Source organism: Nesoenas mayeri, assembly GCF_963082525.1.
Source record: "Nesoenas mayeri genome assembly, chromosome: 1".
Taxonomy (NCBI): Eukaryota; Metazoa; Chordata; class Aves; order Columbiformes; family Columbidae; genus Nesoenas; species Nesoenas mayeri.
Window position 1 is genome coordinate 78,496,145 of NC_137541.1, and position 27,543 is coordinate 78,523,687.

The window sequence follows — 27,543 nt, forward strand, 5'->3', positions numbered from 1 at the left end:
GATAGCCACTCCCTCACTCCTGAATAAGGGAGAAAAACAAGGGAAGGGAGAAACTTAGATTGAGATAAACACAGTTTAATAAAATAACAAAATACTAATATACTACTAGTAAATATAGATACAAAATACAAACAGAACATAAAATAAAAGATAATGCAATTCCTCACAATCTCCATTGGCACTCAGCAGCCAGTCCCAGGCAGCAGCACCTGGTTCTGAACAGCTGATCCCAGAGAAAAAAAAAAAGAGATAAAAAGGCAGAAAGGCCCAGAGGCCTCTGCAAATAGCAGGATGACAAAAGGCCAAACCAAAGAAACCCCCAGAGAGAACTCCCCACAAGGGGTCTGCATCCCAGCTTTGACCAAATGAGAAAAAAGTTAACCAGAAGATCCCAACAGCTTAAATATGCAGTGTGACGCTAATGGAATGGAATATTCCCATTGACCACTCTGGCTGTCAGTGAAGCTCTGCCCCATCCATGCCCTCCTTCCCCGCTGCCTCACACCTGTGGACAGAGCACTCCCAACCATTCTTGGCTCTCAGACCAGAACAATTAAAAACATTGACTCTGCCCAAGAGTGTTATCTCTTGTTCTCAAACTAAGTCCAAATAATGACCATGCTAGCTATAAAAAAGAAAGTTTTCTAACTGCATGAAGGAAAATTAACTAGATTTCAGTCAAACCAGCAACTGTTTTAAACAATAAAGTGTATTCAAAAAACATTAACATCAAGACTCATGCAATTGCATGTCCATATTAATTCTTTTACTCATCTAATCATATATTCAAGTAATGTAACTGAGGGTAAAAATAAAAAGTTGTTGATCAAGTTAGGCATACATGAATGCAAAATCAGAATTACAGAGGGACAAACCTCTTTATATCACACAGGTTTACTGGAATTTGATTGCCATCAAGTTATCAGAGGGTATTTCATCCACAGTTTCATGATTTGAAGGTTGCCATTAATCATTGGGAGGGATTGTGTGTTTATAAAATGCACATATAGGTATAGATGTAATGCTTATAGACAATCAAGAACATACATGCCATAGATGTGAAAAATACTGTAGGGTATGCATACCTATCTATGAATTGATAATATAAATATAATATGATTAATATAATATAATATAATATAATATAATATATTACAATATAATATCCTGTAGAAATATAGAAATTAATGACTCCAGGATAGGAGCATGTAGGATTAAGACCTGGATCAACACTTGAGCTAGAGTAGAATCGTAAGCATTGCAAAGAGTTACTGTAGGTATTTAATTACTGAACCATTTATTAATCTTCTAAATCTATTTCAGAATAGAGCAAGTTTCATATGAAGAAAATACTCTACTTGCTGGCTGCAACATGGATTGTGATTGTCCACTGAAAATATGGGACCCTGTTTGTGGCAACAATGGAATCACTTATGTATCACCTTGTCTTGCTGGGTGTAAAGCCTCAAGAGGAACTGGAAAAAGTATGGTAATGCATACATTTTACTGTGCCATAACTGTGAAGTATGATAGGTGAGAAATATCGATATCAATATAGGGTGGGAAACATCCATACGTATAAGGTGATAAACAGAGTTGGACAAATTCATTGAATGGCAACATAAATTCCAAACTAAATATGAAAATTAGTTTAAGTTTAAATTAAACAGTATAATGAAGAAGCCTCCTTTTCTTCTAATAATTAAAGGAATCTTAAAAGCTCAAAATGGAGTGAGAAATTCTTCTCAAGGTGTTGCCACTTGGTAACCTGAGTACACAAGAACATTTCAGCCAAAATGAAATTCTATAGCATGGACTTAATGATCTCTTTTGACGTATAGATTTAAACAAGTAACCAGGTATTGTAGAACTTTTATGATCTTAATTAATAATACATTTTTCATTAAAAATGATAAGTTCTAATTAGACCGAAACTCATTAAAAATAATCAATTAAATAAAACCTCAAATTATACAGATTTGAGAAAGCCCCTGTACTTTACAAATATTTTAGAGAAATATTAGATGATGATAGTAAGAGCCAGACACTGATGCCCTTGTTCACCTTGACTTACATTTGAAAGCCCTTCTTCTGGCAATAGCTCAATGATTTTATTAGAAGCATGTGTTTGAGTGAGAAAATTGCAACCCAGCCTCAACCAAACATCTCTGGTTTCTTCTCTTTTGGCATATGAAAGACCACACGCTAGATTATGAAAAGGTGGGTCAGGCCTATTGGCACTGGAAAGACCACATAACCAGGCTGAGCTGGGAAATATGAGGGCTCTCTTAATCACAGCTTCTGCAAGGACGCAGAGGCACAGTCCCAGCTGCATAACAGGATCACAGCTCTCTCCTGCTAACTCTACGTGTCTCATATAGGCAATGGTTGGACCTGTGCCTGGCAGACTGGGAGAGGGTCTGCAGTGCAGTGCTGCACATGTGTAACATGCTCAAGTGCAGGAGAGAGTAAGCTAGGTGTCAACTGTGCGAGTTTCACACTCAATCTGTGAGTTTTGACAAGTCTGTGTGATTAAAATACTCTTTTGACAGGTATTTGAAAACTGCACCTGTGTTGCAGCCTCAGGGTTTTCATCTCAAAATGTCTCTGCAGTTCTGGGCCAGTGTGATGGAGGAGAACACTGTGACAAGATGCTTCATTATTTTTTAGTATTGTCATTAGTCTGCAGCTTCATTTATTCCTTAGCAGCCATGCCTGGGTACATGGTCTTAATAAGGTACAGTAAAATACTCTTAAGAAATCTACTGAACTTTTTATTCTGAAGTCAAACACCCACAGGAATTAAAAGTGTGTTAGTTTGTGTATCGAAGGAGGAAGAATAGAAAGATCTTATGTTATTTCTGTGTTGTGTTAAGGTTTAGTGTTGTGCCAGCTTCACAACCAGTTGTTACTTCTGGCTATCAGCTGTACTCTGAATTAGTGTAGGACTGCTGAGTCAGTGCACTGAGATATTGAGATGTGTGTGATACCCATGTGTTTATTGATCCCATCAACATGACATTGATTAAGACACAACTGTCTTGCACTTTTTGCTGGCCCCAGTCCAAGTGAAACATACTGGGACAATAGCTTTTTCTTTTGTGATTTGGCAGTCTTAGTTAAGGAACTCCAGTAAACTTCGCCTAACAAGGATAATCAACTCTTTCAACCAGCACTCTAATTAGAATGGTTTGGGCCTATTGTGATTAAGAGTTTGAAAAAAAAAAAAAAAAGGTAAACATTTTGTATTAATGTCACCTCTAATAATTTATGTACAATGTAATTATCATATAGGTCTCTAAAGCCTGAAGAAAAGTCATTTGGAATGGGTATCCATGGACTAGCTTCAAGAGTATTTGGTAAGAAAAGCTCTAACACACTTCAGAAGCACAGTTAGGTCTGATCTAGGGTTAGATAAGGATCACATCAGGGCTGTGGGTGTGGCACAGGAGTGCAATTCCACAGAGTGCCTTTGATCAGGAAGAATTTGGTGGTTTTTTACAGATCTAGTCAGCATGACAAATTAGAATGGCTTTCAGTTTGCATTTTTTTATACTAGGTAATAGGGTGACTATATCTGCTGTTTGAACGGCATTTTGCATTCCTTCACTCTTGTTATATGTTTATTGAACACAACACTCACTCTCACTGATGAAACATTGAATTTTGAATAGGAATCACAGTCCATATTGTAGCATGTATATATCACTAAACAGGCAACAGGAAAGAAAATCTTTGTTGAGGGTAAGTAGATAAGGAAGAAAAGAACATAAGAAATACAGAGAACCTAGTTCATGCTGCAAGAGGACAGGACAGATGGAGTAGGTGAGAAATAGCATAGATTCTATTAGTGTATCTGCTAATTAGAAAAAGTACGCTATTCACAAAAATGTTGCTAATATCCTTTGTAGCTGGAATTCCATCTCCCATTTATTTTGGAGCCTTGATAGATACTACTTGCTTGAAGTGGGGTACCGTGACTTGTGGTGGAGAAGGAGCATGTAGGATGTATGACATTGTCACATACAGGTATATTTTCTACTTTATTTTCATTTCTCCTTCCTACTGTTTTATTACAAACAAAGAGATATAATTGTATGGTCTTTATCTTTTCCTAGTAGACAAACTGCTCCTGAGTTAGAGATTTGACACGACACTTTGGCATTGGCCTTATTTGTCAAGTGGAATGTTTGCCACAGATGTTGGAACATCTTTTAAACAGAAATGTTTGGTGCCATAATTACATTCACTAGTGGCCTTTCATCAGAACAGACCTTAAAACACTGAATTCTGATTAAAAAAAAATTAAAGCAGTAAGCCCTTGTCAGAAAAATGTCAGATGTTTAATGGCTGACTATGCAATATATTTGAGCAGAAAATGGTTGAAATAGTACTTGAATTCAAATATAGGAGAAATTTATAGATAAGATATGGTTACCTAAGTAGGAAATTGGCCTGGCATACTGTGCTTCATGCTTTTGTAGTCCTTCAAGGAGCACTGTGGCAATTTTCAACAAAAGTCTTGTTGAACTAATGGTCTTAGGCTGATATCTTTTAATACTGTGTTGAGGATGGTTTGGAAGAAGAATCACAGCTCATGAATGCCCAGAAGTTTTACTCAGGTGGTCTGAGCTGCCCTTTTCAGGGCTGTCTCCTCCCCCTGAGGAGAAAGCCACAAGGGTATCAGTTGGCTACCTTCACTGGCTAAATTAGTTGCCTGAACCTGAGTGACGTAAATAGCCATTTCGCTGAACCTGACATATTCTCCATTCTCATATTAATTCCTCTTTTATGAGATCCAAAAGGATCAGGGCACAACCTTTAGAGCAGCTGGGCAACTGTCATGAAACAATGTATGCTGAATAGTTTTGATATTTTTAAATTAATTATAAATTTAATGACATGCATCCTTTATTTCAGGTGGCTCTATCTTGGCCTGCCAGCAGTATTACGTGGAGTGTCCTATATCCCAAGTGCACTAGTTCTCCTAATTTTAAAGAAGAAACTTAAATCTGAAAAACAAGTCTTACTGAATGCACCAGTAGAAATGCAGGATAAAGTACAAGCAGCATTGAAATAGCATTTCAAAGCAGGACATATTGTGAAAAATCCTTGCAGTATAAATTTTGGATATATCCTTGTAAAAGATTTCATACTTTAAGTAGTGAACACTTAGACAGAGATTAATAGAATTACATCTAGTTGTACCCTAATTATATTATATAAGTATCAGTTCATAAACAGAGGTTATAGGAAAAATATGTTTGGTGCAAAAGAACAAGGAGTAGACATATGAAAACTTATGACATGATGGATTTGAGTTGTCTGAGCAAAGGTCTATGAAGAAGAAACATATGTTTTCAGTCCTGGTTTCACTGAAGATACGGACAGTTTTGCAACTGACTCCAGTGATGACAGATTTCAAGCTGTAATTCTCCAATGGCTTCCACCATAGCATCTCTCATTGACTGCAGACAGGATTTGTAACTTCTTTGGGCCTGACTTTTCCATAAGGTTATTTAATTATACTATTAGTCCTTTCCGGCAGGGGCTGTTTGTTATTTTGCACAGAGTAGATCAGGGATGTCAAACTCATTTTCACCAAGGACCACATCAGCCTCGTGGATGCCTTCAAAGGGCTGAATGTAATTTTAGGACTGTATAAATGTAACTACTCCTACATGCCCTTTGAAGGCAACCACGAGGCTGATATGGCCCCCGGTGAAAATGAGTTTGACACCCCTGGTGTAGGTGGTCAATATATTGGCAGCCTGGTTTATGACATAGCCTGGGTGCTGTGGTAACAATAATAAATTTAAAACAAAAAAAAAAAAAAGGAAGAAAGAAAAAATAATTAAAAATGCATTATTATGGAAATGTTTTAAGGTGTAAATAGAGCATGGACAAGGAAAAGTATCAGGATTTGTTACTTCAGTTGCATTCACTCAAGAGGGGAATAACTCATACATTGAGTATGATAGAATTATACTTGTGAGCATTTTGCCTATCATATTGCTGTCTGCTAAATTGTATACCTTCTCATGTCTTGTCAAATTATTTTTGAATGGTACATAACCATAATCATCCATGTGCTCTTCCTGATCTTTGTCCAACTTTTATTTCTCTCAGACGTGATACTACAATGAATGTAGTATCCATTTGGGGTTTGCTGACAGTGAGCTGTTGCCCTAGGATGGCTTAAGTATCTCAGGAAAAGACTCAGAATGTCTCAGGGAAAAAACAAAAACAAAACATGCAGAAACCCCTGATGATAAGGGTATAGGTCACACCAAGTGTATCTTTGATTGAATATAGTGCATCCATGTTTAGCTTCTAGACTGGAACTGCCTTGTATTTAGGTCTGTCTGCAGGTGACCATGCAATAACTTCTCAAGCCTTTTAATTACAGCTGTTGGAAATAATAAAAAAACAACCCTCCTGATTATTACTCCCTTCTGCATAAGGAATGAAGGGAGCTTCTGGAACTACATTATAGACCAATGCTCCAGCACTTACAAATGTTTCCTACCCATTTAATCTGTATGATGCAGACCTACTCCTGTTTTATCCATCTGAGACCGTCTGCAGCTATGGAAAAAAGGGAAGGATATTTCCCTAAAGTAGTTACATTAGTTAAGTTATATTCTGTTTTACTTTAAGGTGTCTTAGTAACACCTTATGTGTATATGCTTGGATTTGCTTCTTGCCACCATGAAATCAATGACAAAAGATCCATTTCTTCCCACATTGTAAGAACTCAGCTCCAGAATTTAAAGTTTTTTCAAATACAGGAGATCCTCACAATTAGTTCTTTTGAAAAGATATGTTACAGTTCCTTCCTCCCTTTGCACTGGATGATAGAGCTGAACAGGTATAAAGTGAGGAAGGGGAATAAAACAATAAGCAAACATGATGCAGCTTGTGTCAGAGCAGAGCAGAGAGTGCAGTTCTCTATGAAGCGACAGGTTTTCCAGAAGTTCCGTGAACATTTGAAGCACAGCTGATTTTCAGTATTGTTCTTACTACCATGGACCACTTACTGAAAGCCATCATTCTTCCTTACAGGTATTATATTCTTCCATAGCTAGAGTTAAAATCTTTTGCAGGCATTTAGTCACAGTTCGGTGCCAAGGTAACCTGGGAAATGTGACAAGTTACAGTGCACTGAAGTTTCACAGCTGTAGGAAACAAAAGGGCTTTGTTAGGTAGGCAAATCTGTGCTGTTTAAATGGGCCACTGCCAAAGAGTAAGGTCTAGTTAACTTACTGTATTTTGAAATAGAAGGAAGCAGATAGGAAAGTTTTCAAGTTTAAATTTAGCATTTTAGTAGATACTTTAACTTTCTTTTTAATTGTTCCAGTTCATCTGCTTCAGAATGTAGCAATGAAACAGACCACCTTCACCAGACACTTTTAAATCATTAGCCTGCTACTCAGTCTGTTTATCAGCATAGTGCTAGCTGGGTGATGGAATGGTAGAGAGGCTCCTTGGCATAAGCCTATGGTGGGAACATTGCTTCTCCAGAGCAAAACCAGGAAATGGAGAGTGCAGGTCATTCCAAAGTAATTGTCATAAAATCTTTATGGTATGCCATGTCTGGTACAACAGACATTCCTGGGATTAGGTTGGGAGGTTAAAATAATAGTCTTGGAGCTATTCCTTCAAATGTAAAGCCAAACTTTAGACTTGATCCTTCCAAGTTTTGAGTATGCTGACCCTGATTCAGCAAAGCATTTAAGCATGTGCTTAACTTAAAAATGTGTGGTCTTAATGAAGTTCATTGTTTAAGTAGATGACATGGGACATTCAAAGACTGAGCCCCAAACTGACCCTGTTGTCACACTCACTTGAACAGAAGCTGCTTGCTGTAGGTTACAGTAGGTACTCAGATGATATTCACTGTGCTTGACAATCTGGGCTGATCCTTGTCTGATGTTTCAAGCACTGAGACTTGCAACAGCATTGTGGGTAGCACAAGCCACAAATCAAATAATGCCAATAGAGGTAACAGTAGGTGTAAAGTTTTTTATCAAGCAGTAGTATATGAATATTTGAGTAGAAGAAGTCCAATATAAAATTAATAAAAATGTGTGGTAAGTTTATCTTCTGAGTGTCTGAGAGCCAAGCATATGGTTATCATAATAAAATCAACCACGTTTCTTTGTCAATGAAGTTTCAACTCAGTGAAGGGTGCCCATGAGTTGAATTTTAATCCTTAAGCCTACCAAGGGGGGAGCTAGGTGCTGGTGCCTGGATGCAGATGCTGCCAGACACGGAGATAAAGACACTTGGTGTTTTACTGGCAATGTGACCAGTGCAACCATCCTGAAGATATTTTAAAGGTAATGGTACTCAAACTGCGCACACGTCTTCATCTGGCATTTTGTACACAGTGCCTTTTGTAATGATACCTGATGCTCTATTGGATTTTTTTGACCATGGTCTGGTCCTGAGCCATCATTTTCAAAGAAATAAAAATAAAGCCTTCAGTATCTCATGGCAATGCTTTTTAAGAAGCACATCTGTGTGGTGGTTGTATGTGGGGTTTTGTTTGTTTTTACTATTTACATTATTTTTCCTGTATCAACTTTTAATTTCATCATCTACTTTCTTTCCAAGTCTGTTGATATTTTACAAGTAATTATTAGCAGTTTTATGTAAATCCTAAGAAATTCTGGGTCTTGTATAAACTTCATTGTTTAACCACTGCTTCTCACTTTTAAGGATTGAAACCTATTATTGATGCATGATTAAAAACTTCTTATTATGCATATTGTTCGAGCTATGATTTTTTTTTTTTTTTTTTTCAGGAAATTACTCATTTGGGAGGAAAAAATGTTGCCTGGCAAGTTGATTTTAATCAGTGGGTATAAGGGAAGATGTGTTGACCAAAGCCGCATCATTACACAAGGATTTGGCTGAGGGTGTAACTGTCTGATTTATGATAAGGATGCTGGTTTTTTGTTTGTGATACAAACATACTATGTTAACGTGTGTAGCTCTGAACACATGAGCATTACAGTTTTGAACAAGTATTATGGGCAGTTCACTTTTTTTTTTCCAGCCTTTTCAATTACAGCAAACAGAAGGCTGATACTGTATCTGTATTCTGTATCTGTGTTCTGTATCTGTGTTCTGTATTCTGTCTCAAGTTGAGTTTTTGCAGGTAACTCCTCCCTACAGGCTCTTCTCATCCAAGCAAGCCTCAGTGTACAGGAGCTAATTCAGCCTGTGGATGTGAAGAGAGGAACACCATGAGCATACCTGGGGTGGGATTTGGTATGCAAAAAAGCCAAATTGCTTTATGTAAGTTTGGTCATGCGATAAAAACTGGATATATCCAGCAACAAGTTCTTGGCTACTACTGCCTTTTTTTTACAGAATTGTTGTTAATCTTTTCCTTTCTTAGTAAGGCATAAAGTGTTCCCAGTTATGCTGGTTGGGATTTTCAACTTTCATTGTTTAGGACTTGCTCTGAGAATGTGGAACATGACCAGCTAATTGCCGCTCTCTCGCTTTGTTCGGGGAGTCAAGGGCACAGATTTCTTAAATCACAGGACAAAAAATAGTAGATCCCTTTAGAAGGTGAAATCTTAGGTGTCACAATGCCCAGTTTACCTTCAAGAGGAGCCCATTGGGTACCTCCATGCCAGAAGCAAGTTGATGTGTACCTGTTTCTTTCCAAGAGAGGTACTTAGGGAGTGCAAACGTGGTTAGTTCAGGGCAGACATGCACACAACTGTAGGTGGCAGCTTGCTGGATCCTCATAGCTTGGGCAGTGTTTGAGGAAGGTCCCCACTTGCAGGGCAGAAAGCCAATTACAGGTGGAAAATGGTGGTGTAAAAGAAAAAGTTCATTACAAAGATGTGGCTTCTATAAAAGGTCTTGAACCCCTGTAAAAGCTCCCTAGCTTATAATGTTATTACTTTAATCGTTCCAAAACAGGCTCTGAAAAAATCAAACTTCTCATGTGAGGTTAATGAAACACAAAGTTGTCCAGTTCATGCTGTACCTTTGCTGTTACTATTGTTTCCAGGCAGCTCTTTGGAAGGCCAGAGTGCAAGCAACTGCAGCTGTCTGGCACATGATGATTTTTTTCTTTTGTAGGTAGCAAACTAATCTCAAGAAAGCTTCTGTGTATAAAGGCTTAAGTTTCTGCAGAAATTTCCAGAATTTAAAAATATTCCAAGAGAGCATGATCCCTGCTTTTTTGCCTTCCTGCCCCCCCCTCCCCCTCCTTCTATACTTTTCTACCTCATACTTCATTATAACTCTGAATGTTCCTCCTGGTGAATCTGAATAATAGGATAGCAGCATTTTTAATGTTGCTGCTGCTGCAGGTTTGTGACTTACTTCCTCCTGTGACCAGAAGCTTGCAGGATTATTCCTATAAAAGGTATATGTACATATATACATAAGCATGCACACAGACACATAGACAACTTTTATTGTTTATGCTCTCAGTTATTTTTCAGGAATTACAATTTAACAGAGTTTGCCAAGGGATTTCTCTTTTCATTTTACTTATTTATATGTAGGAGTCTGAAATGTTGTCTTGGGTGCTAGAGAAGTTATTTCTAAGTTCAAATAAACCAAACACAAAACTACTCATTGTTTCCAGCTTTCTCTGTTAATTTATCATGCTGTGTTTTCAGGTCAGACAAAGCCTGAGCAGTAGAGGTTGGATGTAGTTGAACTTTCCTCACAATCACAGACCTTTAGGTCCAGTTTAGTTTTTTCTTTTATTAGCAAAGGCTAATGTAGAGATGAGCTTAGGTTTCTCCAAATTTTATTTCTGTATGAACATTGTGAACTTGCTACCACACACTTCCATGGCAGCACACAGTGATTTTGTTAAAAAAGAATTATGACTTCAGTAAATGTCTGGAGAGATGAAGAGTGTGGTAGGTGTGGGAAGCCTGTTTTGCTTCAGTACTATGGGCTGATAAATCCCCCAAAAAATCCATATCACAAAGGAACCCTTCTGCCATATATTTAGGTGGCTTTAGTACTGAGGGTGAGCTATTGCAATCATTCAGTGTAGCTGGTATAACTGATACCTTTTTTTACTCACACTTTTCTGATATGTGTGTTTTCACACAACTGGGTTGCAGCTCAATCAGTCTTCCAGATGTGGAGATGACTGATAGGGAATTACTCTGTGAAATTCAGAGGCCTGAATGCCCAAAAATGACAGCTGAGCCATCAGTGCTCCAAACTCATTAAGCAATATCTTCTTTAAATAAAGTGACAGGAAGGTTAGTCTGGATATGCCTTTAGTTTAAAAAACCAAACAGGCAGGAGAAGAGGTACCAGGAGGGTCAGGAGGGATACAGATAACTCCAGGATATGCAGTGGCCCTCACTCAGCATTTATGCAGTACAGGATGACAGGCAGAAGATAGGAATTGCTGTAGGGATCAGACTGTAGGCAGTCAGTCATAAACCAGGGATTAATACCCATGCAGAACATTTAGCAAGTGCAATGTATGCTGGAATAATCCCATAATCCAGACAACTCTATGGAAGGAAACATGCATCAGCCTAGAGGATTGTGCAAGTTATAATAATGTGCTTGGCAACCTTTTTCTTTTTTGCTTTTGACTTTGTAACCAGGTACACACCTCTGTTTCTCTCTAGAGGCTTTGGCAGATGCCAGCATGTCCTACAGTGAGATGGGTTGGCCTTGGTCCCCTCAGATTGCAGCACCAGTGGGATCCTTGCATAGCTCCAGTGCAACCTGGGCTTTGCTTGAGACAAAAACCCTAGTTCCCAAAGGTTTTGGCTTGGCAGATATCTCTGTGTCATAAAAAAGTGTGGCTTGTGGTAACTAGAAAGGGAGGGCAATAAGCAGAGTGTGCTGTGGCTGACATCTGCACCATGGCAGGGAGAAGAGCATCTGGTGCATCTGTCTTAGGTGTAAACAATTGCACTGCAAGCTGCAAATGGGAACCCGTGCAATATCAAATGTGGTTTAAACTACTGCCTGTTTAAACTTGTTCATGCTGGAGAACACAGGCAGTGATGGTGAATGAGCAGATGGGAATGAATTAGTGACCTAGACCTCTAATTCTAATCCTAACTGAGTTGGCTTAGCTCTTCTGATTTTATAAATGCACTATGGTAAATTAATTACATTCTCTACTGCCAATAAAATATTATTTCTTGGCACATATTTATTAATGTTTATCAAGTCTAATTTTAAAATATAGATGGCATGGCTTCCATTACTTCTTTGGGGATTGTTTTATACTCTGTTAATTTTACTGTCTTGGAATTTTTCCCAATATGTCACAGATACCCTGTTGCGTTAATTTGTTCTTTTAATATAGAGTTTCTAAACCAATTTCGTATTAATTTTTTCTCATTGATGTTTTTACATTCTTCAGATACTTGTTTTTGTTAAGCTCCCTAAAGTAAGCCCGTACCTTCCTTGTATACTGAGCACCTTATAGTTTGTCCAAAGAATGCATAAAATTCATGTGATGCTCATCTAACAAACATCCTTTTGTTCTGAAAACTGGTTCTTGACTGACACACTGCTTTTTTTTTTGCCTTGAAAGAAGTCTTCCAGTATTGATTTAACCAAGATCTTTCTACATTTTGATGTTATACTGTATGCATTTTTTTCCTTTGAGATTTTTCTAGAATTTGTGCCATTTACAAAATAGAAAGAAGAGATCAGGTTTTTTTTTAAACTGTGTTATCATTGGCACTGGGAAACTGAATGGCAGAAAGTAGTTTCAGGGTCTTTTGTTTTTCCTTTTCAGCACCTCCAAAGCCAACAATAATATAAAAACAAAAAAAAAGAAGTATAGGTCACCATGCCACTGCCTGGAGTGGAGCACCAAACTAGTGAGTATACTACCTTTTTAATGTTTACAGTTATATCACTGATGTTCCCTATGACTGGTCTTACAGATTATAGAGGAAGATACCTTTACTTTCCTTAGCAGAGGAAAAATAATCCCATTGGATGTTTGCTGGAGATTATGCTGTACAGTCATTTTAGTCATAGTTCACAGTATGCTTGCTTTAGATGCTCCTCATGTAAAATTTCAGCTCCATTAAAACCAATTACTGCAACTAGTACTTTAAAAGTACTTAATGCATAATGTCATTAAACAGCAAAACTCTACATAAAATATTGTTTCCAAAAGTAGCCATGAGAAAAACAGCCTTCCTTGGAACTGCAAGTGAGAAATACTGATCCAGGGAAAAAATAGGAAATGTTTTCCTAGAAGCTTCCCACATCTAGCACATTTTAAATGAAAGTAGAAAGTCTGAAAGTTTATTTTAATTACTTTTAAAACATCATTTAGTAGGACACACCCGCCCCTCCCACATTGCATAAGTAATTATAGTCTTTCATATGAAAGTGCTTTAAGGTTTCTTCATGTTAAAAAAAGGTGGAGGCAAGTTTATAACAATGTAATGTACAAACAAATCAGTATTGAGATGTTCCTCCTACATTTCACACCAAAGAGAGAGTGAAAAGTATTTGAGAATAACTTTACAATACCACAAGTTATTAGTGTACTTTGAATGTGAGAATTAGCTGGAATTTATATACCAACCACGTTGTAAGATGAAAGTGGTGCAGGTACATCATAGTGCTCCAAAGAGTTCTTCTCATGCCTTTGGTCAAATTTGCTGGAATCCAGGGGATTTGCACTAGTTTTGCCAGCAGACAAATTCTACTGTGCTTTTAGGTTGCCACCCACAGGGAGATGGGATTGAAAAGGCACTCCATGTGCAGGCTTGTTACTGGAATTGCCCAGAATTAACTATTTACAAGAACAGGGCTTCTCTCCTAAGGTCCTTGAATTCACTGTCCCTCTGCCCATCAAGGCAGAACCACACTCCCCAGTCTGCTCCCTGGTACTTGGAGGCTCGTTCCTCCTTGCCCTCGGGCTCAGGTGCATTTTGCACTCCCACAGAGGTGGCACAGGCAGTGGGCAGCTCCCACCTGGAGCTGGAGCTTAGAGGGGACAGCAGAGATCATGGCCTGAGAAACACATTGGTACTGGCATACTTGAAGTCGACTTATTTTGGGTTGTATTCCACCATAGAGTTACTTCTTTACTTTCTTGTAAAGCAAACTTTCTGCTGCACAAAGGCTGTGACCTTTAGGAGCCAATTTTCACCTTCAGTTTCTTAGGTTCATTTTTAATACAACTTCCACACAAAATACTTTTAAAAGGTGATTTCCAATGGCCTGTATTGAATGTGGGCACCCTCTTCTGAAGGTTGTCAGTGACATTTAGACTTTTACTTTGAAGCTTTGAAAACATCCCCAGTATGTTTGTTTGGGCTATCCCAAACGTCACGTCATGTTTTGTTTTTAAGCGTAGAGTGTAGCTAGACAATGATTCCTTTATTCAGGTTAAAATATTGATCCAGCATGTACTGGAGATTCAGCCATTGACAAAAAACTGGTTTTTTGACATACCTTTTTCTTTTTCAGAAGACTAATTAATTCAAGCACACATTATATCTAAGTTCAAAGGCACATACAGCCCATCTTAGCAAGAAATTATATGACTTAAAATAATTTTTAATATCTCTTCCTCCAAGGTTAATAGTATTGATTCCTATATGAACACACATGTAATATCTGTCACAATTTGAAGACATCAGTAACACTCCTCCTCGACTACTTCTATTATTTGAGGTTTTACATGTAAGTACTCAGTGTAGCCTCATCCTTGGGAAGAAAATTCCCTTACTGCAGAGTTAGATTGCACCAATTTTGCAGGAGACCTGTGAACAGTTGCCAAATCAAGTTCTACAAGAGAAAATTCTCATAGAAGAACACTCTGAAATGATTGTACCAGTTGTATCTTTGTCTTTTATCAGTTCTCTTTGGGACCTAAGGAGGCTGGAATTACTAAAATAAGGTCACATGACATCTTAGCATAGCAACCCCAGATTCTCTGTGCACATTTCCAGAGATTAAAATCAGTGTCAAGAAAAAGGCTGAACACCTTATGTACAAATCATGCTTCTAAAAGCATTTTTCTTTTTGAGGCAGAGGATTAACATTTTTTTCCCCTCTTCTTTCACATGTTGTCCTTCCACACTTCAGCAATCTATCAGAATTCATGTTCCTCTTCACTCCGCTATCACTTACTCCTGAGAAAGCCCACGATGTGACTTGCAGACTGACTCCCTGAGCCTTTGGCCTTGCAGCCACATCAGCCCTGACACGGCACTGCCACGTGATCTTTTGGTTGCTGGGTTGACATTTGGGATTGTGCTGCTTCTGGCTGGGGCTCTGTTTGGCTTTAAAGCTCAATCAGCACAACCGAGTGCAACTAAAGCGATGACAAGTGGGTTCCCCTTGCACAACACTTCCTCCACTGATGAACAAGATGCAGCTCCCCACACGCAGCCTTCTGAGCGGGAGTTGCCACCTGGTTTACCTCTGTGTGGCAGGAGGCCAAGCCTAAAACATCTGCAGTTTCTTAAGTGGCTGCCAGACAAAACAACCACCTGGGGAAACAAGCTGGCTGAGCACGGGAATGTAAACCTGCTTGCTCTGAATGTCCTTACTTCTCCTCCTCTGTGGAATATCATGCACCCATTTGATGTGGTTCACAACACACTAGAGTGAGGATGTTGATGTGCAGCCAGCCAAGCGCATCATGTCAGGGACACCGTGTCCTGCCTTGGGAGCATGGCTGGTGGTGCTACGTAGCACAGCACCTGAACGGGCTCGGGAGGCAGCTTCCTCCATTAGAGCCATTTGCAGGGGACTCTTGTACCCACGTCTGAGTGCCTGCTGCTGCGAGCCTGCCCCAGACAGACAGCATTGGGTCATGTGGAAATCAGGAACACTTCATCAGCAACAACAAACACATCCTTGTTGGTGACCTGCTCTCCTGTTTTTGAGTTTCCATGTTACCACAGGCCTCGCAGAACAGGTTCCCCAGTGGGCAAGGCCAACCTACAGCCGGCTGTCAGGCTGGTGGCTGACACAACATCCCACGTTGTGGCTTGTGGAGAGGTGCTGATTGATGTGAGCTGCTGATGCTGCTCACTGCCAGCATGTGCAAGTGGGCTGGCTGGGATCCAGCAGCTGCGGTTTGCCTCCCCAGGACTGCCCTTCCATAGCAAGGGCCCTTTTCCTCATCTGTTAGCACCTGCCATATCACAACCAAGTTGCATGGACAGGCACAGTGGCAAATGCTGTTGCAGATACTGGAGGTCAGTTTGCAAAAGCTATGGAAGACTATTTTTATGGGAGCACTGAAAGCTTTTATGGTGGGATTCATCTCCCCTGACTTTTTGTTGTCAAAAGCTGATCTTGCTGGCTAATCTTCTCTCAAAGCCATACCTGGAGCTCATTTCATCTCATATCTACAGTAAGTATCTAAAATAGACAAGACAACTCACACCTCTGGAAATGCTTCTTTTTCTTCCTTGAACTATAAAGAGAAACTGACTGTCTCATCTGGACGTGTCTGTACTGAATCCATGCAGTCCTGCCTCATAAATGTACCCTGTCATCTGTGCAACACTTACAAGAAGTGTCATGCCCTCTCTAGATAAAACTCTTTGTATTCAACTTCAAAATATGTTTACAGAAGTGCTGATGGGATTTTTCTGGGTGTCTCATCTTGAGAACTGCACTCCACCTTCTTTCCTGATAGACAATGGGCTTGCAGTTACCTTTCCAACAGACTTCTGTTCTTCTACCTGGTGACAGGCTCACAGCAATGATAAATAGGGGACCCATTGCTAATGTTCATACATGTTTTTCCTCAAACTTTGCGCGATCATTGTCGTTAAAAGTAGTCCAAATGCAGGGTTTAATATGGGTAAATTTGAAATTATCAGATGAAGCAAATTCTGATTTATTCTGGTGATATTCTGGTGAATGAATCTAAGCATTTAAAAGATTTTATTTTAAATAATAATTAAGATGTTAAGAACTAAGCAAAGATAACTCTTTTTCACTGAAGTAAAAGTATGAGAAGGATCAGTTCCTCTGAAGAACAGGTTAGATTGCATTTCCTGTATTCTGAGTTATTTTAAGAGAGAGTTTCAATAGGTATGTTTTTCCCTTGTGTTGAAACTAAACTAATGAAAAAACAAGTTAGCATTTAAAGACTAATGCAGGAACATTGCAATTAAAACCATTGCAGAAAATAGCATTTTTCTGTGTTGCATATATTCTTACTAAATGGTAGAAGTGAACTGTGTTATGATTTTCTCACTGAGCATCTGGTGACAGGATAGAGTCCTGCTGGCAAAATGGAAGAACCGAAACTTTAAATGAAGAGTGTATATATATGTATATATATATATATATATAAAATATATAATCATCACAGTAAGATGTGCAAAATTCCATCAAGCAAAATCCAATACAGAGTGTGAATATGGCAGATAAAATGATCATCTGCAGTTAACTACCAGGCTTCAGTGGAATGTGAGAACTTCTATATTTATGGACTTAGCAAGTTTACTATTTCTTTCAGATTTCATGACTAAATAATACATTTCCATGTATTTCATTGAGTTAATTTAATCTTTAGCAAATCTCTTAATGTATTTTTATACAGAAAAAGCTAATCAAGACTTTTAATACCAACTTTGTCAAAGTTTGAATTTCAGTTTACCTGTCACTGGAAAGAAAGGATGTTGGAACAATGCTTTTTGTTTCCAGAGTTCCTGAAGTTGAGTCGTAAACCTCTTTTTTTCTATATTTAGAAATCAGTAGAATGGTCCTTTAATTATACTTGAGTCTGATTTTGTAATGCTAGTTTCTGCAAAAGCGAGCACTGTGCTGTTACAGGCAACCAAATGACCAAAACCTTTTATTGAGACTCTTGATAATGCCTGGAATGACTTCTATGTCAGAATCTTCTCTTGCACTGGGGAGTTCTGCTCTATAGAGGACACAGATTACGTAGGTTTGCACTCTGTATGTGCCCTGTTAGATGTTACAGCTGATTTTCTACTTGTGGTTGGTTAGGACATGAGAGCTGGGCTAGCTGTGGGTAATAGGTTCACTCTATTTGTTTGGCCCATCAGTAGTCAGCTTGGAGGGATGGCTGTGTCATCCCAGATCTCCTATTGGCATCTGCAGGAACTGCTTGCAGTTGTGTTAAATAATTCTGATTTATAATAGGCAGAGGGTCTGATGGAGGCTGTGATTTCCTGAGGGCATCTGCTTCTCTTTAGGTCTCTGCGAGGTTAGCCCTCTTGCACCTCTGCATTGGGGTTGTGACACAGAGGACCCTGGCAGATATCAGTACACAATTCATGCCCTTTGAGGAGCTAGACCATCCCTTAGTATCTTTGCTGACCCTCATCAAAGACACCAAGAAGTTCAAGTTACTGAGGCTGCAGGTAAAATGCTTAGAAAAACTGATCCTGCCTTCTCAGGGGTCTTGTACGTGAGCTGAATCACTCCATGGCTGTTGGGTGGATGGTAGCGAGTGCCCTTTGGAAAGGTGCTTAAAGCAGCTTTAGTTTTTAGACTTTAAGGAAAAAAAAAAAAGAGAAAAAAAGAAAGAATGAAAAAAACAAGTTGTTCCTTCCGGGAGAGGCTGGCACCACTAACAGGCTTGCAGGTAGGCTGCCAAAATAATACCACTAGAAACCTGCCTTCTTTTGCAAAGCTTTTGTATCAGTGATTGTGGGAAAGTTTTGCAATCACCATAAGAAGGAAATTCAAGGTTTAAAAAAATGTGGTGGAGTGCTGCACTTCTTGGAGTAGGCAGCACTTTTGCTGTGACGTTGTGCTGGCTTCAAGCCTGAAAGCCCTTGGGCACGGGAAAGAAACCGCCTGACACCGCAGTGACACAAAGTAAGTTCTCTCTCTCTGCCTCTCGCTGTGTCTCCCTGCTCTACCTTCCTGCTTCTTTCCATTTGTTTCTTAGTTTTTTTGTTGGTTTAATTTTTAGGTGCTAGTGCAGGACAGACTAGGCTTTGTGTACATCTCAGTGTCACTAAACTTGAAAGAGTTTATGTAAAGTACAAAGATACAATTCTGCAAATTAGATATTTTTTTAAGGGATAAGAACTGCGGACAGTGGGATGTTTTGTCCCTCTGTACAAAAACTATTAGTTACCATTACTTCATTTTTTTTTTAATGGTCATAAATGAAATCTTGTATTATTTTTCTTGCTCAATGTAATTTTAAATATGACTGGTGTCAATGATTTGCTGGTTTGCCAAAGTTCATATTTTTATAGAGTGGTTATGGAAAACGTTGTTTCATTAGGCACAAGATAAGTGTTTATACAATTTAACATTTTCTGTAAGTTTAAGGTAGATAATTAACCCAGCAGCATAACATTAAATATTGTGGAAAGAAAACCATGTCACTGATTTAAATACTGTTTATTTAACAGAGTCCGATGTTTCACAGAGTTAATCCTCAAAAAAATGCAAATCAATAAAGAATATATGAATATATTTGCTTTAGAGAACTCTTTCAGCTCCCATCCTGTAAAGATTTGAGTAGATCAGAATTCGCTGTACTTTATTTATGTATAACTTATTTTTTTCTTTTTTTTTCTTTTTTTTTTCTTTTTTTTTTTTTTTATTTGTGACCTGCTGAGGGTGATCTAAGGAAGACTAGGTCTCTTTAGAAATTTCTTATGTGGATCAATCTGAAATATATGTGTCTGCTTTTCATAGTAAATTTTGGTGGATCCTACTGGAGTGGGATTTGGAACTAAAAACTGCAGAATAAACGTTAGAGTGCTTATGAGGCTTTATATCTCTTTATTACACATTAGTCCCTATCACAATCATTAGGAATAACTTTGGGGGAGCTGTTTGGTGGTTAGAAGAGTGTTGTCCTTTCTGGGCATGGGTGGATGTTTCTCAGGCAGTCCAGGTTGCTCCTGGGCATCTTGCTTGGAGAAATGAGTTCTCCAGTGGAACTGAGCAACATCTGTGGGTTAGCCCAGGACCCTGCTACAGCCCCTGGTGTTGCAAATCTCTTGCGATACTTAAATAGCTTCTGCTCATGGGTCAGCAGGAAGGTAACTTTGAGAAGTTCCTGGAGGAATTAAACAAATTGGGATAGCTAAGATTCCAGTGTTTTGGGGTGGAAATGTTACAGGCCAATTTCTTGGCGTAAGTTCTACTATATTCCTTTAATACGTGTGCCAGTGTATATCAGAGCTAACTCATTGATTTCAGTACTACTGCATCAGTTTTCCAGCAGAGGAACTTGGCAATAGCTCTTTTTGACTTGTTGTTATTCCAGATCTCTCTCTATTAGCTGGTTTCCACGATCAGCTTCATCTACATCAACTAGTGTAGCTGACTCCTTAGATTAGAGCCAATTTTAAAATGGAGAACTTTGGCAGCCACATTAAGATAGCTGCGTATTTCATCTGTCTTGCAGGAACCTGTGCAGACTTGTGGACTTAAAGATAGTAATTATTTGTTTCTTTAAATCAGTGCCCTCTTTTTCCCTAATACACCTTAACCTACTGTATCTCTCCCTCTATTTTCTCCTCAGTCATCATTTGTGGTCCAATTCTACAAATGTTTATCCAATAAATAACGTTACTCACAGGAATGTTGACAGAATGGTACAGAGTAGTGTCCAATATTTCTGTGAATTCATAGATTACACAGAGAAAATCCTCATAAATATAACATATTACCAGGATCCTATTGGATCATACCAAAGATCCATCCAGCCTTGAACAGTGATCAAAAGTGGATATTTAAAAAAGAATATAAGAATTTATTCAAACATGGTGAAGATGTTTCTCTGACACACTGTCTTAGCCTCCAGCTTCCTAGGGACTTTGGTTCTCTGCAGAGATTTCTAAAAACTGTCAGCACATTGCCTCTAAATTTTCCCTCTATCAAAGAAGGCCCTGAAGTCCTTTAGAAAGCAGATTTCACAAAGCAAGTGCACTAGTCCTTAACTCATTACAATGATACTTTGAACATGTGAACATCCTTCCTGAGAAAAGGCGTAGACATCTCAAGTAGTGTCTCACCATGTAGTATGTCTGAAAAAACATTGAAACCTTTATTCTTATGCAAATAATAGTTAACTGTAGTTATGTTTTCCAAACAGGAAGACCTACATATAAGATCTGGAGAAGGAAAACCATGGACAGGTCAGTCACTGCTGGCCAGCTTAAAGACAAGTCACTCTTCCAGGACACAGATGACAGTGCAGTTCCTGTCAAGGGTGTGTGCCATAATTGTTCAAAGCTAAAGGTATGGAGAGGAGCCCTCACCACATATTTTCTCTGGAGTACTGAAAATGACAATTTGTAGTTCTATCATAATTCAGTTAGTTCTGCATGACACTCTTTGATATTACACGTGTTGGAAACAATGCTCTAGATTGTGATGCCAAGCACATAGAAGTCAATAAATATGTTCAGCAGTTAAAAACTGAAGCCATATTTTACTATTGGATTGTTTAGAGGTATACTATAGTCATAGCAGTAGTTGCAGCTTTACCTTTTAATCTATGTTTTTAGTACAGGAGAAGGAAGAGAAATAAGATATGCTGTAATAACAGTACCAGTAATGAACCAGTAATGCAAATTTTCCCCAAGGAAAGAAACAGCTAAAACAGTATGTGGTAGAAAGATAGAAGGTGCACACAGTCAGGGCCAACTTTCTTTTTCTTTGAAGTAGAAGAGGCTTTAGAGATCATCCTGAAAGGTAAAGTAAAATCTTCTGTTTTAATGAAAACAATAGGAAGGATCTCTTCACAGAGAATTAGAAAGCAAAGCACTTGATTTTTGTGTTTCTTGTGTAGGTTGCATGCAACCATGATAAAAATATTGTTTCTTTACAAGCTCAGTTATTTTCTCTTTTCAGATATTTCTTGGAGCCCTAGCTTTTTCTTTTTTTGCCAAAGGATTTTCTGGAAGCTACATGAAAAGCATGTCTAGTCAAATTGAAAGGAGATTTGAAATCTCATCATCAATTTTTGGCATTATTGATGGCAGCTTTGAGATAGGTATGTATACTTTTTTGTTTGGAAAGTGGATAAGTGCTTCTTCTTAATACATTTTTTCCTTAAAAATACTCTCTTTTTGTAATCTTGCTGTTTCTCTCTCCTGTTGATGCAGGCAACTTAATGGTAATGGTGTTGGTGAGCTACCTTGGACCAAGAGTTCATCGACCAAAAGTAATTGGTGTTGGATGTCTCATCATGTCCTTAGGAGCATTTTTGTCAGTGATACCTCAGTTCCTAATGGGACGGTAAATATGGAGAGTTTTCACATTGTGCACTAGTTGAACTTGGCCATATGAAGTATTTTTTAATCATACACCCAATTTGCAAGCTTGACAATAGTAGTTTCTTCCAGATAACAGGAAGGTTTTGATAGTTGGATTTTTAGTACTGACTTGCTGATTTCCTCTCTGAAAGCTTACCTCTTTCTACAGGTAAGTAGAAGAGAAACCCAAGATTTATACAGAATTTATACATAATTAGAGATAAAGTGGGTTGAACTCTTTGCCTGGAATAGATATGTATCTACACACATGTAGTTTTTAGCTATTCTCCTTTTTATATACTTAAATGTACTGTAATGAGACCTTGATGGAAGATGTTTCTTTCTCTATAGTGGCTATTCGTGCTAAGCTCTTTAACATTATCAAAATCTGTATCTATCTCCAGTGAACTCAGGAAGAGTTAAATAGCTAAATAACCCTTCACATCTAAGCTTTAGTGCTTACATAGCTGTCAGAAGCAGTTCACGCCTCTCCAATCCTTCGGCATTCTTACTGAATAGTAATTGTAAATAAACCCCCTCTGTCCCTCAAAAATTAAAATATATTTGTGCATCTTCTTTAGCTCCAAGATCGACACCTGTGACAAGGGGGCTATGGAAAGAATTATATCTGGGGACCATGGTATGGAAAGTGGCCACAGTCACTGCTCTGCTTGTGAAATAGCACGGAACCTGCACTGCAGGGAACAGCACAAGCCAGAAGCTATGGAAATCTCTGATTTAACTCAAACATATGGCCAAATTCTGATGATTGTGCGTTCTCCACAACACTGAGTAAAACCCAGTGGCCATGGGGACCTCACCATCATCCATCACGATATTAAAGTTTACCACTTGATTTCACAGTCAGAGGGAATATCTGGTCTCCGTTTATGCCAATGCAGCATGAATGTACTCAAGCTGGCTTCAATATACTTAGCAGATTTGCTGTAGTAGCTGGCTGCCTAAATACAGACAAACTGGCACATGTTTTGCAGCCTATGTTAATCTCTTTATAGACACAGATAGGTTACTAGTAGTTTGTTAGGTAATTTTAAACTAACACAGAAATCTCTATGTTACATGTCTGTCACGTAGGTAAGAAATGAGTGCCAGCAGAGAAAAACATCAGCATTGACTTATGTGAAAAGATGTGGAAGGATTCTGCCTCTGTCCTTCAGTCTAAAAGAACAAACTTTAAGCCCTGGAAGCAGCTTTTTTTCTCTTTAGCTTAAGAAAATATTTGGGTTAGAATGGTCAGAGCATTTTGAAAAATATATGAAGATGCTTATCTTTTTGGGTTTTTTTAAGTGAAAGCACTTGAAATGGGTTGCCCCTCCACTTTGCCTTCATGTAACAGGAATGAACATGTATGAACATGAGGCTCATACACATTTCCTGCAAAGCAGAGTCTTTCACGTGTCAGTTGTATTTTACATAGTTGTTTTCCAGTTATAATTATGAAAGGATAACTGTTACTGTGGACAACTCTTCTATGAGTGTATCAGCTTGCTCCCCAGGACTGTCTGTGAGCCGTCCAGTTACAGATGCTACAGAAACACCCAGTGCAATGAAAAATTTTGGTAAGCAAAGGCTCTGATACTGGGTTCCCTTCTTCTGCTTGTCCCCATATTTTATACCCTCTTTCATTGGGAAGCAGTAAAACCCCTGTTAGAAACCATGATATGTACAAACCCACCATAAAATGATTTTTTTAAAAAACATATTTTATGCCATTTTTCTGTTGCAATAAAGTATTCTCAGAATTACATTCACAGAAATGTAAATGTTTATGACCTGCAGGATGTGAGAAAACAACAAATTCCTATCTGTGGCTCTTTGTGTTGTTTGGGAACCTTTTACGTGGAATTGGGGAAGCACCAGTTATGCCATTGGGGGTTTCATATATTGATGATTTTTCTAAAGAAGAAAACTCAGCATTTTACATAGGTAATGCGCAAATGAGTGATTTTTATGCTAAACATTCTTTTCTTTAACATTTCTGTAGCCAAGCAAATACTCACAAAAAAAAAAAATCTATCTGCTCTACTCTGGGTAACTTTGAGTCATGCAGAGAAAAAAGCAGTGCAAAAGAGATCTCAGGTTTATTTTTGAAGGATATTTCTCAGATACTCCTTTTGCTTTCCTCAGGTGGCTTCTGCCTCATGTGCCAGTTTTCTCTGTTGAAGAGAAGCATAATCAAATACTCATTTCTCCAAAATGAGAAATCGTCTCTGTTTATCTGGCACATCATCTTCAGTACCACAGCTTCAGAGAATAAATTCTTCCTAATCACTATTGCACAAATAAGAGAATCATTCTTAATGACAACAATGTAAACATGTTACAGAATCTTTACCTGACTTTTGACTTTTACATGCAGAATACTTCCTGATGAAAGCTTTTTGAAGTCACTAGCTACTAAAGGAAAAACCAAACACTTGCCAGGGTGTTGTAACAAATCTCTTCTAATTGGCATTTTGTTGTTGTTTTGATGAAACATAGCCTGTTGCCCAAGACAGAAAGACTTGCACCCAAGCTAATTATTTTCTTGCCGAACTGATTTAATAGCATGAAGTGTTTGTGTGGTTGAGGGAGCTCAAAACTGCTGCCTGAAGTAAACTTGGTGAAGTTGAACCCATCATAGAGATAGGAAGAGTTTCAGGATAAGCTCAGTGAGTAATGCTGCTAGGTAAGGCCATTGTAAATGTCTTCATTTGGGGATGAGGAAATCTGCAGGTTGAAGAAAATGGAAGTCTTGTGAAGGGAGCTGACAAAAACAAAAGTTCCACTTACCAGTTATCCAAAATATTTGTAATCACCTCTGAGCTTCTAATTAAAGGTATTTGTAAAAGTTCAGCTGAGACTTTTTTCTTGTCAGAATCTGATCTGGGAGAGATTGTGATGAATTGTGAGCTATTGGAGAAGTGAAATTAAAAATATAAAGCTGGCAGAGAGAATAATATGGACTCAACCAAAATGAAAATTTGTTTAGGTCATGCAACGAGACAAGGCATTTTGTTTACAGATTATTAAAATATTTCATTTTAACATTCTGAATAGTAATTTTCAGTCTATAATTCCATTAAAATATTTTAGTCCTTTGATGGACCCACCAAATTTCCAAAAAAAAGAAGTGGATGTTGAAATTATCTTTTCCATAGATCTGAAATTCCTTTTCTTGAGCAACTTTACTGCTCTTCTGAATCAAATTATAATCAGCATTTTTATAAAATAATAATTAAAAAGTCCTATAACGAAAAAACTTCAGTCAATCCTTTCTGTTGAATTTTGTCTACTGTTCTCGTTATTTGACTCTGAGCCAGAAGTTTCACCTTCCTGTCTTTTTTTTTTCTCCTGCCCTTAGGTGTTCCATTAAGAACATACCTTATATTGAAGCAGGGACAGCTTTTTTAAAGTATCAATGGAATACAGCATTAAAATACTTTTTGACAGCAATAAAACCAGAATTATAATAAGAAGGAACAGAAAAGGAAAAATCAGCCTGTTTTCAAGCCATCTTACAGAATTTAATACAGGATGGTAGCTTTGTTGTGGTGACTTATTTTATTAGAAGCTTTTAATGAATGAAATTTCATCACTGAGTTTACCACTAGCATATAATCTTATCACTAGTGAAACCACGGCTTCAATGGAAACGTATCTGAGGCCAATGTGTGTTGTAAATTTTAATACCTGTTACGTGCTAAATTACTGATCAATATAAGGGTTGGCTGAGCTATGTCAATATGCAGAAACTGATTAACTGATAAGTCTCCACGATTAACTGTTTGTGGTTTAGTCTGTTTGTTAATGACGAACTATAATTATTAAAAAGGAAAATAGAATAAGGAAATACTACAGTGAACTTACTTGGTTTTATCACAATACAATCTAAGTGAAGTTATTACTGAATTCAAAGAGAATGCAGGTATGAAATTTAATTTAAAAACTACACATATCCTTCTTAGTTTATCTGATAGCTTATGGTATCTTAAAGAAATATACTACATACACCATACAAGGCCATTGGTATGAGTGTGCTGTATTTTGTCTCTTTATTTTAGAAATTTGCTACTGTGTACTTGAAGCTTGGAGGTGATCTTGCAGAGTTCTGAATAGTGAGTCCTGCTTTAGGCTAATTGATAAACATAAAGAGCTAATTCCTGACTTCTAGTGTCAAAATCGTGATTCTGCAGAAGCCAGTCACTTTGGAAGCATCAGAATTTGGTCTAAAAGGCCAGATTTTCCAGTGAAGTAAAACGAGAGAACTAAATGAAAGTGATATGCAATTAGACCAATGAAGCAAAACTGAAAAATCATATGGTTAAATTATGCTCTATGAATTTCTTATAGAAGTCCTTGATCATAAGATAAGTGATTACTGTATTCAGAAGAGAGTTTGCAAAACTAACAGGAGAAAAATCTCTGCAGTAGAAGAACGCAGTAGGATTTACAGAGCATAGCACTGAACGTGGGCAAGAATTGACAGGCACTTGATCAATAATTCCTTTTTTTTTTCCAATAAAATAAAATTAAGCCTTCTGCAACTTCAAATGGCAGTTCCATGCTAGAATTTAGAAATACGTATCACTGAACTTTTTTTGAAACTTTTACCCTCTGTCACTAAACTTCAACAGATCAACACAAGTGACAAGGGAAAGTGAGTGCCTACACTGAAATTATTTTGAGGATATTTTTATTTTATGTTGATTGCCAACAGTGGTCACCAAAATCAAATTACACTCTATTTACATACTCAATCAGCAAAATGGAGGTCTAGCTTCCTAGGTTTCTGCTAGCCTTCACAGCTTATTCTTTTGCTCATATGAGCATCCTACCTTATTCTGATCCCATGCTCTCTCCTTTATAAGCAGAGGCAAAGTGGGAAATGGAAGCCTTAGTGAGGCCAGTAACAAAACTGAAAACTGATTTTAAAGAGGTCGTTACTTGATCACTAGATTTCTTGATTTATTTTTTTTTTTAGTAGACACATAAGTACATATTAATACAGCAGTTACTCGATTTGCTCATTCTGGTGCTGAATGAATCAACAAAGATTCTGTCTAATGAACTGTGTTCACACACAGACACACTTATATCTCCTTGTTGCCTACTGAAAATATCCTCATGGTCCTGTACCTAATTCCATGTCTACACACTTCTGTTGTCTCTGTCATCCTAATGTGACTTCAAACTGCAAAGGTGTGCCTTCTTATCTGCACATCATCAGATCAAATACTGCTACTTAAAATAAAACTAGGGACCTGAACATAAAGTACAGGGGAAAGTCCTGACTTCTACAATCACAGAATAT

General features: G+C 38.0%; 1 protein-coding gene across 1 annotated transcript in view; it reads left to right on the forward strand.

The window, feature by feature from the left end:
- Positions 1 to 27,543, forward strand: part of LOC308039840 (uncharacterized protein) — a gene marked incomplete at both ends in the record, with an annotated part of 51,190 nt that overhangs the window by 11,404 nt on the left and 12,243 nt on the right. The window contains 9 exons of the mRNA XM_080343547.1: positions 1,324 to 1,489; positions 2,553 to 2,737; positions 3,295 to 3,359; positions 3,912 to 4,029; positions 4,921 to 5,059; positions 21,826 to 21,967; positions 22,080 to 22,212; positions 23,679 to 23,809; positions 24,030 to 24,176. Coding sequence (XP_080199673.1) covers positions 1,324 to 1,489; positions 2,553 to 2,737; positions 3,295 to 3,359; positions 3,912 to 4,029; positions 4,921 to 5,059; positions 21,826 to 21,967; positions 22,080 to 22,212; positions 23,679 to 23,809; positions 24,030 to 24,176 — 1,226 coding nt within the window. The remainder of the gene's footprint in view (positions 1 to 1,323; positions 1,490 to 2,552; positions 2,738 to 3,294; positions 3,360 to 3,911; positions 4,030 to 4,920; positions 5,060 to 21,825; positions 21,968 to 22,079; positions 22,213 to 23,678; positions 23,810 to 24,029; positions 24,177 to 27,543) is intronic.